This window comes from Puntigrus tetrazona, chromosome 14 (assembly GCF_018831695.1).
Source record: "Puntigrus tetrazona isolate hp1 chromosome 14, ASM1883169v1, whole genome shotgun sequence".
In the NCBI taxonomy this organism is placed as follows: Eukaryota; Metazoa; Chordata; class Actinopteri; order Cypriniformes; family Cyprinidae; genus Puntigrus; species Puntigrus tetrazona.
Window position 1 is genome coordinate 18,856,531 of NC_056712.1, and position 16,227 is coordinate 18,872,757.

At 35.8% G+C, this 16,227-nt stretch overlaps 1 protein-coding gene across 5 annotated transcripts in view; it reads left to right on the forward strand.

Moving 5' to 3' along the window:
* Positions 1–16,227, forward strand: part of htr4 (5-hydroxytryptamine receptor 4) — an 85,510-nt gene that overhangs the window by 19,717 nt on the left and 49,566 nt on the right. For 3 of the 5 annotated variants that reach the window (XM_043257661.1, XM_043257662.1, XM_043257660.1), the window contains one exon: positions 11,388–11,501. The exons of the other annotated variants lie outside the window; for them this stretch is intronic. In XM_043257661.1, coding sequence (XP_043113596.1) covers positions 11,388–11,501 — 114 coding nt within the window. The remainder of the gene's footprint in view (positions 1–11,387; positions 11,502–16,227) is intronic. 5 annotated transcript variants of the gene reach the window in all.

The window sequence follows — 16,227 nt, forward strand, 5'->3', positions numbered from 1 at the left end:
AATCAATAAGAATCTGCATTTATGAGTCAGTGGCAAAGACTTTTATTTTGAAAGAGACTGAAACAGGGTTGTTAACAAGGAAGTTATTTTTACTTTAACAACATCTTGACTTGGATAAGAAAAGCACTGAACAGCGCTGATTGGAAGTCACCCTTAACAAATGAACGAATAGCATGACAAAGATATCGCTTTCCTCAACGGCCGTTCAAACTAATGTTTCATTGTGAATATGAGACTGAACGCCGTTTCAGACACAGGTAACCGCACTCGCTTAGTCCATCTCTCTCTCATTATACTCTACCACAAACTTTTTATTGAAGCAGCTAAATGTAGTAGTATCATAGGATTGGGCTGTTGAACTGTCAATGTAAAATTTGAATCGTTGGCAGAAGCAAGGAGTTTTAAATCCTGCTACAGAAATTGAAATGTGAGAGGAAGACGGGGAGATTCATTCAGGAACCTTACAAACCAAATGCAAAGTAAAGCAAAACAAGCCCCGGTTGCAATCTAGCTCTCGGGGAGTCGGAGTTCTAGCATGTTTAACAAAGCTGTCAAATCCCCCGTCGTGGAAACACAACGCCGCAGTCTGAGAGTGCGTTCATCACTGCACCCGCAGCGTGACACTTCACCGCGGAGGATGCATTGTCTCTCCAAACATTTTCATTCATACCGGCAAACATCGCTGATATCGCCGCGTGCTCGATATCACAACAAACCACATGGCGACATCCTCCTCCTCTGAGTAGCTTATCTGCAGAACGTCCCTCTCTCCGGGGAAGGCCGTTCTCCTTATCCCTCTGTCGCCGTACGGCACTCTGGATCAGCACTCCTCTTGAAGAATCTCTCCAGAGTGTCTTGGAAGTAACTGCAGTTTACGCTGAAGAAGACAGCAGAGGTTATTCGGGGTCTTTGGCATGCTAAGACGAGGAATTCTTTGATGTTGTGTTTTGAGACTATCATCATGTGGCAACGTTAATCAGAGCAGGCATAAATTTAGAAAGAATGATGGTACCACTGCAAAATTAAATTTAGAGATCATCATTTTATCATTAGAGCCTGTCGTCTGCGTCATCGCGAGAGGTAAATCCCAGTGTGCATGAAGATTGAGTTGAATCGATGTTGATGGGTGTTTCAGTACATTAGGGGCACTGCTATTTCCCAGGAGTTGATTACTTTATTTTTATTATTAGATTTATTTTTTTTTGCAGATCATAGTGGACAGTTTGTGCACATGCATGTATTTATTTGAAAATAAATGATATTTATTTAATTGCAATTATATTTATTCGGTAAGTTTATTAGTTATTTATTTGCAACTATATTTATTTACTTACTATTTATTTTATCGTTGTTTTTCACAGACCCAGACCTCTTTTTAAATGAATGATTTTGCACAAGTTATCTATTTGTGGTGTGCATGATAACATGACGGTTTCCTTTTGTGTAAGTTTTATCAGAAGGTAAGCAGCTAAGTTAGCAAGGAAACTAAGGAAACAACAGCGCTAGGAGATAGCTTAAGGTGAAATATGAAATGTAGTTTGTTGTTAAATGCAAGGAGTCTAATCGTCTCTTTCATAACATAAATGTCATTTTCATATCTGTCATTTCCACCAGTTCCACACAACATGCAATATAATATTTGCAGAAAACGAGCTGCAATGCACTGTTGTTGTTTTAATAGACAAAGAGTGTCCTAGCAGTGTTAAAAGTTTTTTTTTAGTAGAAGTTATTTTACAAAAGAGCACACGGCGCGCAGTGGAAGAGATGCCTTGAAGCCAACATTAAATGAGAATGAAGGACTCTTTCCCTTCTCCGCTTGAACATGTTCAGACATGCTATTTTAGAGATGCCACGGCCTTTTGATCTCCGCAACTCAACCTGTAAATTACCCCGCTGTTGTGAACTTTACTATTGAAGGGACCTGTGAACTTCCGCTATGAGCGGGTCGACGAGTCTTTCATACAGACGACCCGACTCGCTCTTAATGAGATGCAGTTGAGAGAAGTCATGCACAATTCATGCCCCCGTCTGAAGCGTTCGATACAATACGGTTTCATTTTGTGTTACGCAAGACTATCCCTGTTTATATACGATCTCTATAACTAAAGGTGCAAGGTCTCTGGTGTATTACACACATTTCTGTGTTATCTGAGGCGGACAGGGCAGAAAGCGGGCACCTCTTCTCCAGCGGCCGGCGGTCAGAGCGAGGCCTCAGGGGACGGGGAAACCCAGCGCTGCTCAAACAGAAGCCCTGCTTTCTTGGATTATCTACTGGATCTGCTTGGCAACGACAAATCCAGCCAGGCACGTAGTCCACCTCATCTGGGAGATTTCCAGCTGAAGTAATGATAACGTGGTTAGAAACAAACAGCAGCGAGTCTTTGATGCAGCTTTTGGAGGAACGATTTAGTTTAGTTGATCAGAAGATAACATTTTTTAGTCTCAGGCAATATATTATTGTAGGCTTCTCTGTAAAAACTATCGTTTTAACCTTTTCTGATGTGTTCTCCTACGATGTGAGGGTGTTTTTTGGGTACCAAGTGATTTCTAGGGTGTTTTTGGTAGACACTACTAGGAGGTTGCTTACTGATTTATTTAATTTATTTAACAAACTGCATGCCTTTTTCTAAAAACTTTAAGTATGTGATTTATTCTTGGTTACATTAGTGTCTGGTGGGAAACTAAATTCTGAGTCGATAGATTAATAAACGATAAAATAAAGTCCTTATATGTCCTTATCAGTTTCTTTTAAGAGAATGATATATATATATATATATATATATATATATATATATATATATATATATATATATATATATATATATATATATATATATATATATATATATATATATATATATATATATATATATATATATATATATATATATATATAATATATATATATATAATATATATATATATATATATATATATATATATATATATATATATATATATATAAAACAATACTTTAAAATAAATTTTATAATACCTGTTCAAAAACGCTCTCTTATTTCCCACGGCTAATAATTATGGTCACTTACGTAACTAAATATGTCCTGTAAGTGAGATTTATATGTGGCTATTTATATGCGGAGATATTATTAATTAATTTAATAACATACTGTTTAAACATTAATTTTTTTACGTTTTATAACAGGTTTGGCATACTTTATTGGTGCTTTGTCACAGTTATATAACCTAACTGCAGTAGATAAATCTATAGGCTACTGCACGCATACATCAGTTTACTTTCTTAAGTATAACAGATGTCAAAAGTGGACATTTTTATGTATGTTTTTCAATGAAAGGGTTCGCATCTTGTTTTTGTGGTGATATAGTCATTTAGAGTCATTTTAACACTTAAGCCAGCCATTAGGGAATCATGAATTAAGCAAAAAAATATAACTGTCAATTATTTCCTTGACATTTTAACTGCGATTTTATTAATTACCATGATCACAATTTACATTGAATTATGTTTATTCCATTGCTTGAAGCAATATTTTTGGATGGAAATGAACAAGCAAAAAGCAACTGAAAACGAATCGCTTTTCGATCGTATTAAGCCTCAAATGTAAACTATACATTGGATTGCTTTCTTTAAATAAAAAAAGTAAAAATATATGCATAGGTTTAAAATGGTATACTAAAAACTAAAATGAAATCAATGCAAAAACCATTAAGACAGACCCTTCACTAATTGGTTGTCACAAATGTGTTAAATATGTCCAATAGTAATAGAGATGCTTGCCCCAGAATATACCACAGTTTGTTATTGTGGTCTAAAGGCGAGAAATGAAACCTTTTTTGGTGAAAAATACTGAATCTGGCCTCATACTTGCACTGCTTTAACCATGTGTGGTGATCCAGAGGACACAGATTTATTAACATGACTTGCGTTTAGCTTATCTCTAAATGGATGCAACACAGATAACACTGGGGTTTGGAGCACGCTTTTACTCAGCATGAGTCGACCAGTATGTCTAAAGCAGTACATAAATCTATACTCTATCCCACACACACACACACACACACACACACACACACACACGGCCATTTACTTGTTTCAAATGAATCTAACATGTGTCAAAATAAGGAGAAAATCCGAGCTTTGACGTGTTTTCAAACACCTCATCAAGGGTAAAGGTTTCTGACAGCCCATTAAATACGTTGACATCTGCAAATGGCGGTAAATTACCCAGAAATACGACGCTTGCATGCCCTAAATGATCCGCGTTTGACTTCACGCCAGTCTTCCTTTGGAGATCGGCACTCGTTCACATTCATCCCCAAAGACGCTTTTGTCCTCGCGGATGCGTGGAAGAGTCACACGTGCCCTTAGAAAAAGCCCGACTGACGCTGATGCGGCCCATTCCCAGGTGCGAGTTATTAACAGATTTCCCATTTAATTACTGTCAGTCGGGATGAGAAAATAAATAAATAAAGGGGCGAGTTATAATAATCAGGAAACACGTTTCGGATGAGATCGAAGCCATTCAATTCCGTTGAGATGCTGCGCTCATTCACGGATGAGGACCGTTCATCTGCAAATGGAGTTCGGGAAATTATATCACACCTTGGATGTATGGAAAGCGAGCCTTCTAAAGTGCGCTCTTGGTCTCGTGTGTGTGTTTTCTCATTCGCTCGAAATGCTTCGCCTGAGGAATTCAGCAAATAGCTCCGGTGAAACGCGGCTGATGTAGATCATGTGATCGGCAATCTCGAAGGGACTGAATTTATATCCTTTAAAACACTTTGCTTTATTATATTATAACGCGTGTTATATAGAATCTGCAGTGATTTACTGTATGTCAGGTGTGTTTGCCCTCGCTCCCAGTGTTGAAGGTCGCGCACGTTGTGTGTGTGTGGCCTTTCATAGGAATATATTTGCAATGGCCGAATGAGGTCTGAAGCTCACTGACCTGTGGAATATCTAATGCATAGTCGCTATGGATGCTACTCGAGCCACGTATTTCTTCGGCACGGTCACTCTGATTCTGCAGGGTGTCTCCTCGCTTATTGGTCTTGGAGAGAACAGAGGCAATTGTCGAATAGGAAATAAGAATAAGCAAGGGCCACGGCTAGCCGTGTATGATTTATTGGGGCGGCGTGACGGAATAAATTGCGAGATGTTTTCCTAAGTTTGCTTTGGGCAAAGTTTGCAGGGTGAAGGAAAATTCCTCTGGCTTTCTGAGTTGGGGACATGACAATGAAAGAATCACGGTGGAAGAATGTCAAGTGGGGCGGGCCGTAGTTTAATTTACTTTGTCAATATTAGCCGTGCAATTTATCTTATTGTGTACTAGAAGCATTATTCATTTATATGCTTTATGAAGTGTTAGGCTTGTGTGAAAAATCTACTGTACATATCCCATTGTTCTCTGTGGCAAGACTGAAGAAGAGTGCAATAGTTGGGTTCTGTTTGGAAAAATAACACATTTGCTCAGTGTATGACTATACATACTTTTATTCTTGGGCATATCCTGCTTGGGATTTGAATTTCTTTGAGAAAAAAAAAATGTCCGGGTATAGGCTTTGTTTACCAAATATTTCTCATTAAATTTATGCATATATGCATCGATTGGTCAGTATGTACAATGCTTGCATGCTATTGGTCAAACCGCATTTCAGTCATTACAAGCAAGACTGAAAACAATAGCAAAAAAAGCTAAAAAAAAACCCAGACATTTTTAGGCAGTTTAGAAATCCCAATGATGACATCTTGGGAAAATAAAGGCATATGATCATTTTACAATAAAGCATAAAACTCGCTGAAGAGCGCTGAGGTTGTTAATCAGTCGAACCCCGTGTTTGCATTAATTTAACTTATTTTTTAAATAATCATGTTTAATAGTGAACTTCATGGTGAGAAACTACATTACCCATAATTCTATATAGAAAATTCCACCAATCAGAGTGAGCTCCACCCATTCCCTTAAACTCAAATATATATATTTATATATTCCTAGTTCTTTCCCCTCATTAACCCATTAAAAGCCTTATATTGTTATCATTTTGTCCGAGAGCCGTTTGTTGAATAAATATCTTCAAATAAAAATTTTCTATTTTTATATTTATTTATATTTATTAGTTTTGATTTAACAGTTCCTTCCTTCCTTAAAGATCTAAAAGACATAGTCTTAACTATATAACTTTGTTATCGTTTTATTTTTTAAATCGCTACTAGAGAAAAGAATGGGAAAACTGCTTGAAGAGCGTTGAAGATGTAAACAGGCACAGATGCACTAAATACATCAAAATATAGCAGTTTACGAATGTAGAGCCGTGGCCAAAGTCATTTAATATTCACGCTATGCCTCGCAGAAGTTTGTGGATATCTGAAAGCCAGTTTGTTTAATGAAGAAAATCACAAATTCTAACCATTTTACGGTTTATTAGAAGAATTGGCCTGGCCGTTGCACATTTGGAATTGCAAATGGCTGTTTCTGCGAGGGTCAATTGTTCATTGATCCCGGTAAATTCACACCGTGCACTTTGTGCCTTTAATCAGCATATTTGTCCTTCACGAGTGTTGCTGTGAAATCAGAACACGCTGATGCCTGTTTGCACAGAGAATTAATGAAAATGAAGGGCCTTAGTTCAAGTTTAGATTGTCAGCGCTTTGACTCTCGGACGCTTTCCTGGCAACCGAGGGCAGATTTTCTTCCAACCTTCATATCACGGCAAGCGTATAACAACAGGTAGGGCTGACAACACGACCGCTTCAGAGACCTGTGTTTTTTCTTTTTTTGGTCGGGATTGTAGCAAGTAAAAAAATAACTTCCCCCTTTTTCGGCTGCCTCCAATATTTTAGACATGTTGTCTTTTAACGGAGAAAGTAATAGTTAAAATAGTGGCGTTTATGAATCTCGCGATTATGTAATAAATAGTTTATTATATAATTAGCTGATTGAGGAGGACTTCGGTTTAAGTTGATCCGCTGCCATTTGTTCTCAGGAAAAAGCATGTTTTCACTTAGAGTTTAGTCTCAAGTCTGGAATTTCTGACACGAGTCTCGCACTAAAAAGGAAACACAAGACTCGAGTATCATTTGGCCTAATTGCATGACATCATATTACAGATAGACCATTCAAGTCAAAGTTCCTCCACTGACTCATAGCAGATGTCAGGAGAATGTGTCATAAGTATTAAATAAGACCTTTAACCTTTATATATTATTAATATATTATGCACTATATCTAGTTTTTATATATATGTATATTATATGCATATATATATATATATATATATATATATATATATATATATATATATATATATATATATATATATATATATATATATATATATATATATAATTTTTTTTTTTTTTTTTTTTTTTATTTTTTTTTTTTTATTAATTAATTTAATGTTAGTGCTTTTAGTAAAGATTTTCTATTGGATTTCCAAAAACTATTTTTCATTGTTTTAGTTTTTGTTGTAGTTCACAATATCAACACTAATGTTTATTTCACGCATATTTCAAAACTTGCTTTCTGGGAATTTGCAAAGCATTTCTTTCAGTTTAATACCGCTTGTTAAACATAGGCGAGATGAAAGAGAAACCTTCAGAGTTTTACCCTTTTTTTTTTTTTTTTTTTTTTTTTTTTTTTTCAAGGAGCAAAATATTTTATTCACATTCATAACTGACATTATTAATGGCATTAAATTGTCTTCTGCATTTAGTTCGTCATAACTCGGTTAAATGGATAGTTATATATCAAGGCCCTTTGAGGACTCGTATAATATGCACTTGTGAGACAAAGGCTTTTAATTAATTTAAATGAGTAATTATAAAGCATTCCGCCTTGCTGTCTAGAAATGTGGTGTTTTGCAGTGAACGCCAACCAAAGGGACAGCGTGTACTGAATGACCTAAGGTCGCTCGCTGAGTGCTTTGATTGAGCCGCCTGTTCTGATTGCGGCCTCGGTTCAATTACATACTCGGGGTCAAAGGTTTCACCAGTCATTACACACACTCACACACACACACACACACACACCATGTATAATTCCGGGTGAGCGAGCGGCCATTGATTCCGGTGTCTCTGAGGTTTCCGCTCTTTTTGCTGATTTCCTCAATCAATACAGATTAAACATTCCACAGCGCCGGGAGAACAGACATTGCATTGTCACCGCATTGCATTCATACATATGAAAGAATTATACGCAAGTTCTTAAGAAACAAGAGATATACTTCTCAAAATGTAAAACGTATTGAGACAATTCCTGCTTGCCAGATCGTGACTGATTCATGTACATAGCATCGGTGAACTTAAAGGACTAGTCCACCCAAAATTAAAGATTCTTCAGTACAACAGTAAATAAGATGTTTTTACTGAAACCAAGTCAATGGCTACCAGTCAAGAAAGCAAATATAGGCATGACTAAACAAAACCGTACCATGACGAGTAGTGCCTGTAGCTTTTTCGGTTTCTTCTTCTGCCGTGTAGCTCCGTAGCTTGAGCAAAAAACATTCGTCACATTTTGTCACACGTGCTGTATATTGGTCACGCAGCCTTAAGGGATTCGAAAAAAAAGTGAAACTTTTTAACTTGAGCACTGCATGTCATATGCACAGCGTAAAACATTTCGTTGTAGTCGTCGCAACAAATTGTATGAGACATAAAAATACTGTTTGCATTTGAAGCGTAGGATATTCTAATGTGGTGACAGTTTTGCTTCACAGTTTATACCACGGTATTTTAAACAGGTTTCAGTAAGCGAGACCACTTTTTGACATGAACATATGAATGGATAATTGAGCAAACGGCAAGCTTAACGCGTCTAATACTACAAGGGTTATTAAACGACAGAAGAGACGGATCATGCCGCTGTGAAAACATAAACTCAAATGCAATGCACAGTTTATGCTGGGTCCTAATCCAAAACCATCGGAGGGTCATTTCTGTGCTGGAAACTCATAATGAGTGGTGAATATCTGTCTCCTCTGGGGAATAATGTTGGATCTCCGGCTCTCCTGAACGTCCCTCATTTGAATTAATCGTACCACGTTTTTCTCAGACGCATACATATACAGTTTTTTAGTCGTCGGACAACAGTGCATCCTTTTGTTTGGGGATAATTAATCGGGAGTCCTTCAATCAGCCGGTACTTAATGATCAGTTTTCCAAATATTTTGAACTAGATGGGAGATACAGGTGAAATGGTGAAACGCATTTATCTAGCACATGCATGCTAAAAAAAAACAATAGGAAAGCAATGTAATTAAATGCAAATTTATTCCGTGAACAGTAAAATGTCTTTTCGTCTATATGCAGCACTGGAAGACGGATTCATTTTAGTAAATTGGTTCGAGTACGTGTAATTTGTAACTAACAGAGACCCATTTTGTTTGTTATTTTGCGAAGAAAGAAAGACTTGGTGGCTGCAAAGAGTGACGGCCTGATTGCAGAATAGATTTCTGTGGACTCTAGGCTGTGTGTTCAATGATATAGAAATAAAATGAAGTTTTATTCTAGCCGAGTGTGTTTATTTAATCCTGTCAGTCATATTTCAAGGCTATATAAAGACTTCATTTCAGAGATAATTCTTCTGCTACCCCTCTTCTTCCTCCACATCTCCTGCTTCATTTCTTAGCACCTATAATATTAAATTCATGTCTATTTATATTTCTGTATTTACTCCAGTAGTCTGGAGCCCTGCCTTAATAGACAACATACCAAATGAACCTGCGATATCTCACTCTAGGATTATATCAGCTCATGAAACAAGCGATATACTGTCACAAGAAAAAAGGTAAAAGATGGAAGGAATGGTCGTGAAGTCTTGTTTGATTTATACTCATTTGTTTCTGTAAAGTATAATAAAGCAAACTAATTTTATAAACTGTAGTTAATAGACTAAGTACAAACAGTGTGTTCTTTATTTATTGTCACAGTAATTATCATAGCGTTATTGTATAATAAACTCATATTGATAGTATTTTCTATGCTTTAACATCTTAATAACCATAAATGGTTTAGGTAACAGAACACTGAAAAATGTCATTAGTTAAGAGTATTAAACCAATATTTAGTAGACATTAATTGCATTAATATTCATTGTATATACAAGTATATTAAGCGTGCACACATGTTGGGTTTTCATATTTTATGTGTTTATGTTTAATGTTTAGCTTCTGGGATGGGCTTAAACATTTTAGCAGACTTTTAATACAAATGCAGTAAATGCAATCCAATAATTCAGCATTTAGTGTCTACAGTGAGAATCATTAATTAGCGTTATCTAACTTTTTGAACAATGGATCATGCTCAACTACAACTATTTACTTTATAACTGTTAAGAGTTTGCAAATGATTAGTAAATATACTCTCACGACATGCTTATAAAGCGTTAGCCACATAACTGTTCTGATTTCTGTTACGTTTCAGAGTCTCTGCGGTCGGACAGACTCTTGATCGGTTTATCGGCTCTTTATCTCAAACTCCCCGGCGTTCATTAGTCTGTAATGTGCGGCGGGGGGTTACCTCTTCCTCACGCCTGCGGTCACAATAACAGCCTTCAACCTACAATTACATAGTCAGTGTCAATCTCCAGGGAAAACATTGCGTCGGAAGAGAATTGCGTTAGAGTTTATAGGTACAAGAGGCATTTTAATCATTTGTCTGCTTCTGCCGTAGACTAGAATATGATTCCCATAATGCAGTCGAACATTGAACGCAAACTAGAAACAAAAGCATGCTGCAGATCGGTTTTAAAAGCCATTGCTAATCGTTATATGGTCCCTTTAACGCATTCCGTTGACTGTAAGCACCTACATATCCACTAAGTCTTGCTAGATTTTTATATAATAAGTCAATAATAAGTCAACATGCACTGGCAAATAGTCAGTAGAACATCTGCTGGGAGATCATCACAATAAATATTTAGCAGAAATGAATCAGACAGTCTAATAATACTGTATTGAGAGTTTGTCGACTTGCAAGTTACTTATTGTCAAAAGGGTTACCCATTATTGATCCACCAATGATTCGAAACGGCGTATGTGAGATTTACGTCATTGGTAGGATCTTTTTGTGAGGAGGAATTGTCTTTTTCGGTCACACTGTGTGGGCAATGCGCTTTCTATTCCTGGCCAGTGCTTTTGCGCCGCAGTTTCCATGGGAATTAAGGTGGCGAAGGCTTTCTTAAATGTCAACATTTAATAATTAGCCGATAAACTTACTTTAAATGTGCAATTAAAAGCATTTATTTGCTCACAGCGATGCACCGGTAGTGCCTTACGGAACCGAAATGTCTGATCGTTTACGGTTAGCCCCGTTGATTCGCCTTCGAGACCGTGACGCTTATCAGTGTTTTCATCGTTCCATACGATCAAATGATTTTCACTAAGTCTGTGTCTTCTCTCTGTTCCCACAGCAACGGGTTGGCGAAGAGGGTTGCTCTCATCAGCTTCCTGTCACTGGTCATGCTCATGAGCGTCCTGGGCAACCTGCTGGTTATGGTGGCCGTCTGCAAAGACCGGCAGCTCAGGTCAGAAAGCGCGGGTCTCCGCCCACCGCTCTGCACTTATCTGTCAGCCCGGGGGAAAACGGCCCTTTTTAGCATTTCATTTGTGCAGCTCGAGCGAACTGACGTGACTTCAAGAAAACTCTTCCTGCTTTTCCAGGGTTTAAACGCTGGTTGAGTGGCACAGGCCGTTCTCGTTACGCAACATCAACTGAAATAACCAGATTCAAGTGCTTCTATTATAAGCCACAGCGAAGATCAAGTTCATTCAAAAAGAACAGAATTGAAGATGAAGATCTAAAACTGGGTTCTCTCACATGCTTGAATATTTTCTTGTGATTTTTTTTTTTTTGTCAAACAGATGGAATGAGTTTCTTTTATTGGGATGTTTGTAAACCAGCGAATGCCTCAAACATGATAATAAAAAAAAAAACATATACTTTTATGCCCGCTAAAAAAATCGTATGAGATACAATTTTAATTTATTAATATGGTGAACTGTGAGATTAATATTCAATGCAAAATATCTAATATATATTGGTTTAAAAATACAGCAATAACGATAATACTGTGAAATATTATTACGATTTAAAATAATGCTTTTATATGTAAATATATATAAAATGTAATTTTCAGCAAATTTGCTCTTTATAAAAAATCTTTGATCCTTTTGACAATATGATAAAAAACAATTCTTTGGAACCTCTAAAGGCAAAATAGGAGGAAAGAATATGTTTCAGTGCTTTCTCTTGCAGTTTTATTAATTTATATTGAATATAAATGGTGGTCATCAGGGTGCTTTTATTAATATGCAGGACAGTGAAACCGCTTTTTAATGTGCTTGCTTTTTCCTTCCACTTTTGAGATCCGCAATCACACAAACCGCTTAAACAGACTATTTTACTTATTACACATTTTCCAGGATTAGATGCTTGTCAGTGGTTCTCGGGATCTGCCGATCATTTGCCATCGTCCTGTCAGTGTTAATGATTCCACAGTTTTTTTTTTTCCCGGTTGTTTTTCAAGTTATCATAATAAGTCTTCACTGGCATGAGCGGATATAGTATGAGTATGCGCCACAGCGTTGCCAGACGTGCAATAATTATCATATTGCGCAATAATTTAGACCTCTGTGTGCAATCAATAATGAAAAGATTAATTTAAAATGTTGGTCATTTTAATCATAGGGCTTCTATATTTATTAATCTAGCTGTGGATCCTGCGTCTACCGTGCCATACTCTTAAAGCAGCACTATGTGCCCACTTATACTTTTTTGCACCACTTTTTAGTCGCTCTAATTCTGGAAAAAAGTCCTTTTCTCACTGAGTGATACAGTGGTGTGCTACGTCTTACGGCATTAAACGTGACTTTGTCTGTGAGCATTAGAATAAAGTGTGGGAATCACCAGTCATCTAATGCTTTTTTTAAACCAGGGAGCTATAATCAGTCATCACTCCTTGCTCGATGTTTTTAAGTGAAAGTCTATGTAACGGTTTACCGCTAGCAAGCTACGTGTCTCTTTAGTGGCTCTGTAGAGCGACGTGTGAGTCGCTAAGACTACAAGACATGTGATCTTGTCTTTGACACACAATGCACAGGTTAATGGTTAATTGTTAAGATGGAGTGTACAAGCTCATCATTGTTTAACAGCGTCTCTGGCAACAGTGGGTGGTTTTTTTTTATTAGTTTAGCAGTTCAGCAGCTCATAAACACTTCTGCAAAGTCTCTTTGGGTTTCATTTCAGTGGGTAATTAGCAGCTCGTTAATTACTCCTTTGGAGTCTTGCTGGGTTCTTGGAAAACTATGCAATTGTTTTTGCATCAATGAAAGATGAATGGAGCTCGGAGTCCTTTATTAACAGAAATAGTTCATGTCTGACAGGAAAAAAAACAAAAACTGTGCTTGTTTGCTCAGGTTCCAGATCTCCACCCACACCGTATCATATCTCCCCGTCTCGTCATCATCATTTTCTCAGGCGGTCTACATTACAAAGTGTTAACATCATCACAAATGTGCTCTTCTGAGGAAGCCGCTGTTATGGTCAGAGACGGATATCTGAGGCAGCCGGTTAGAGTTTTGTCGTGATTTACTTGCTGTAATGACTTTTCTTCTTCTTTGGAAGATAAAAGAAGGTCTTTTGGAGCATGTTAATAACCAGCTTTGATTTTTTTTTTTTTTTAACCCATTGACTATTGCATGGACAGACTCGATGTGTGCGCCATATTTAATGCTGAAAATAAATAGTATTTTTAAGTTGTAGCTAGCTGCACTAATGCAGGCGTCTCGGACTGCTGGCATTCCCAGCATGCACTGATGCATGAACTAATAATATGGTTGCATTGTTTGACCGTTTACCCATTTAATTTACACTGTTGCTGTTGATTTCGTTATCATTATTGTAATGTCAAGATAATTTTTTAAAGTTCAAAATAATCAGATGTTTTTGTTGTTGTGGTCTGTTATAATATGTGTGTGTGTATGTATGTGTATATATATATATATATATATATATATATATATATATATATATATATATATATATATATATATATATATATTTAATATTTATTTATTTATAAAGGTTTTTTGAACTGATACAATTTTAATTACAATAAAAAGGCTTATATACAATGTTAGGGTCAGTATAATTTATTATTATTAATGCATTTTTAATTATTTTAAGCTTCACTGATCAAAATTGAAAGTAAAAACATACAGTATATAATGTTATGAAACACTTCCATTTCAACTTAAAACTTTCGATTTATCAAACGTCCTCAAACAGCTTCCATACAAATATTTTCTCATCAGGACATCATCATAATAGAAGGATCATGTGACACCCATGACAATAATTCACAGGAATTAGTTTCATTTTAAGTTTCATATTAAATATATATATATATATATATATATATATATTTTACCATAATAATATTTCACTGTTGTTTTTACTGTATTTTTGAAGAAACGCAGCCTTGGTGAGAATAAGAGGCGTCTTTCAAAGAATCTTGCCAACCTCAGACCCTTTTCATATTTGTTTCATAGGTTGCATAATAGCAGATTTTAGGGCTACTTGACATTTTAAGTTCACTCACATTACATTGTATCATGTGAGCACGATTCTACCGTGAAGGAGAGAAGAAACGCTGTTGGTTTCTGATGCGTCTCAAGCCTGGAGGCAGCACTAGACTTCTTATCTCCTCAAACGTCACGCCGCGCATTGCTTCATACATTCCTTCCTCTTTTTCACATACTACGCTTCCCTCTGATTTATAAATTGCTTATCCTCTCTCATACCACCCAGCTTCTTTCACTCAAAGGGCATGTTTCCACTCCGCCACCTGTGCAATGATTATCTGATAATAGAAGTCATGCGAAAAAGAATCTGCATTTCTCAATGTCGCCGAGAAGACCCAAAGAGTGAGTCACATGTCACGACCGCTAATGAAAAACGCCTTTAAAATGGGCTGCCCTCCGTAGGGTCAAGTGGAACATCTGGTGGCATTTTGCTTTAATGATGCATCCAGAAGTGATTTGTAAATACTGACACGCTATCTGATGGCGTAATTATCGGATGCCTGTTGCTTTTCACTCTTCAAAATCGCTGTCAAATTGGCATGAAAGCCAATCAGTGCCCTCTCTGCATTCTTCCAGACGTGTATATTGTTGACAGGCAGCTGGTATGTGGATTTTATGCCGTGTTATGGTTACGTGACAGAATGATTTGAGCCCATTAATGCTTCTCAGTGAGCTATATTTAGATCTGTGTGTTCAGAAGCTCAAGCGAGAGTTTTATTACTCATTAATAGGGTGCCCAGAGCTCTGGAGAGTGTCAAAGGGAACCAACATTATGACAACCTATCAACAACGTACCGTACCACACACATAGCACATACAGCAGATATCTTATTGCCGTTTTCTCAAAGTAACTGATTTGACAGCGATTAAGAATTTCAACAACAAAACATCTTCTCTATCTGCTGTGTTTACATTCGTTTTTGCGTTTATAGTGATTTTGTGCCCACTTTCACTTATTACTTTTTAGTCAGGGAACAAGTACATTGATGTTAATTATGTTTTTTCTATCCTTTTTATATGATATTGTGTCTTTTAAATTGTAGTTTTTACGATGTTTGCTTTTTTAATGTATGAGTCCTTAGTTCAAATTAATAGGATATTTAAATTAGTGCTGTCTTATGATTAAATGCGACTAATTGCATGCAAAATAAAATGTTTGTACAATGCATTTATGTATTGTGTATGCATATATATATATATATATATATATATATATATATATATATATATATATATATATATATATATATATATATATATATATATATATATATATATATATATATATATATATATATATATATATATGTATATATATATATATATATATATATGTATATGTGTATATATATATATATATATATATATATATATATATATATATATATATATATATATATATATATATATATATATATATATATATATATATATATTAGTTATAAGTATAAAAACAGATGCATGTAAATAATTAGGTAAAATGTTATGTTTATATAATAAAAATATGTGTATATATATGCATATAGGTTTATATAAACATAATACATATATATGCAGTACACACATACTGTATATATTAAGCAAACAAAAACTTTTTTTTTTTGGATGTAAATAATCATGAATAATAGCACTGATTTAAATTAAATATGAATATTATCATTTTAATTC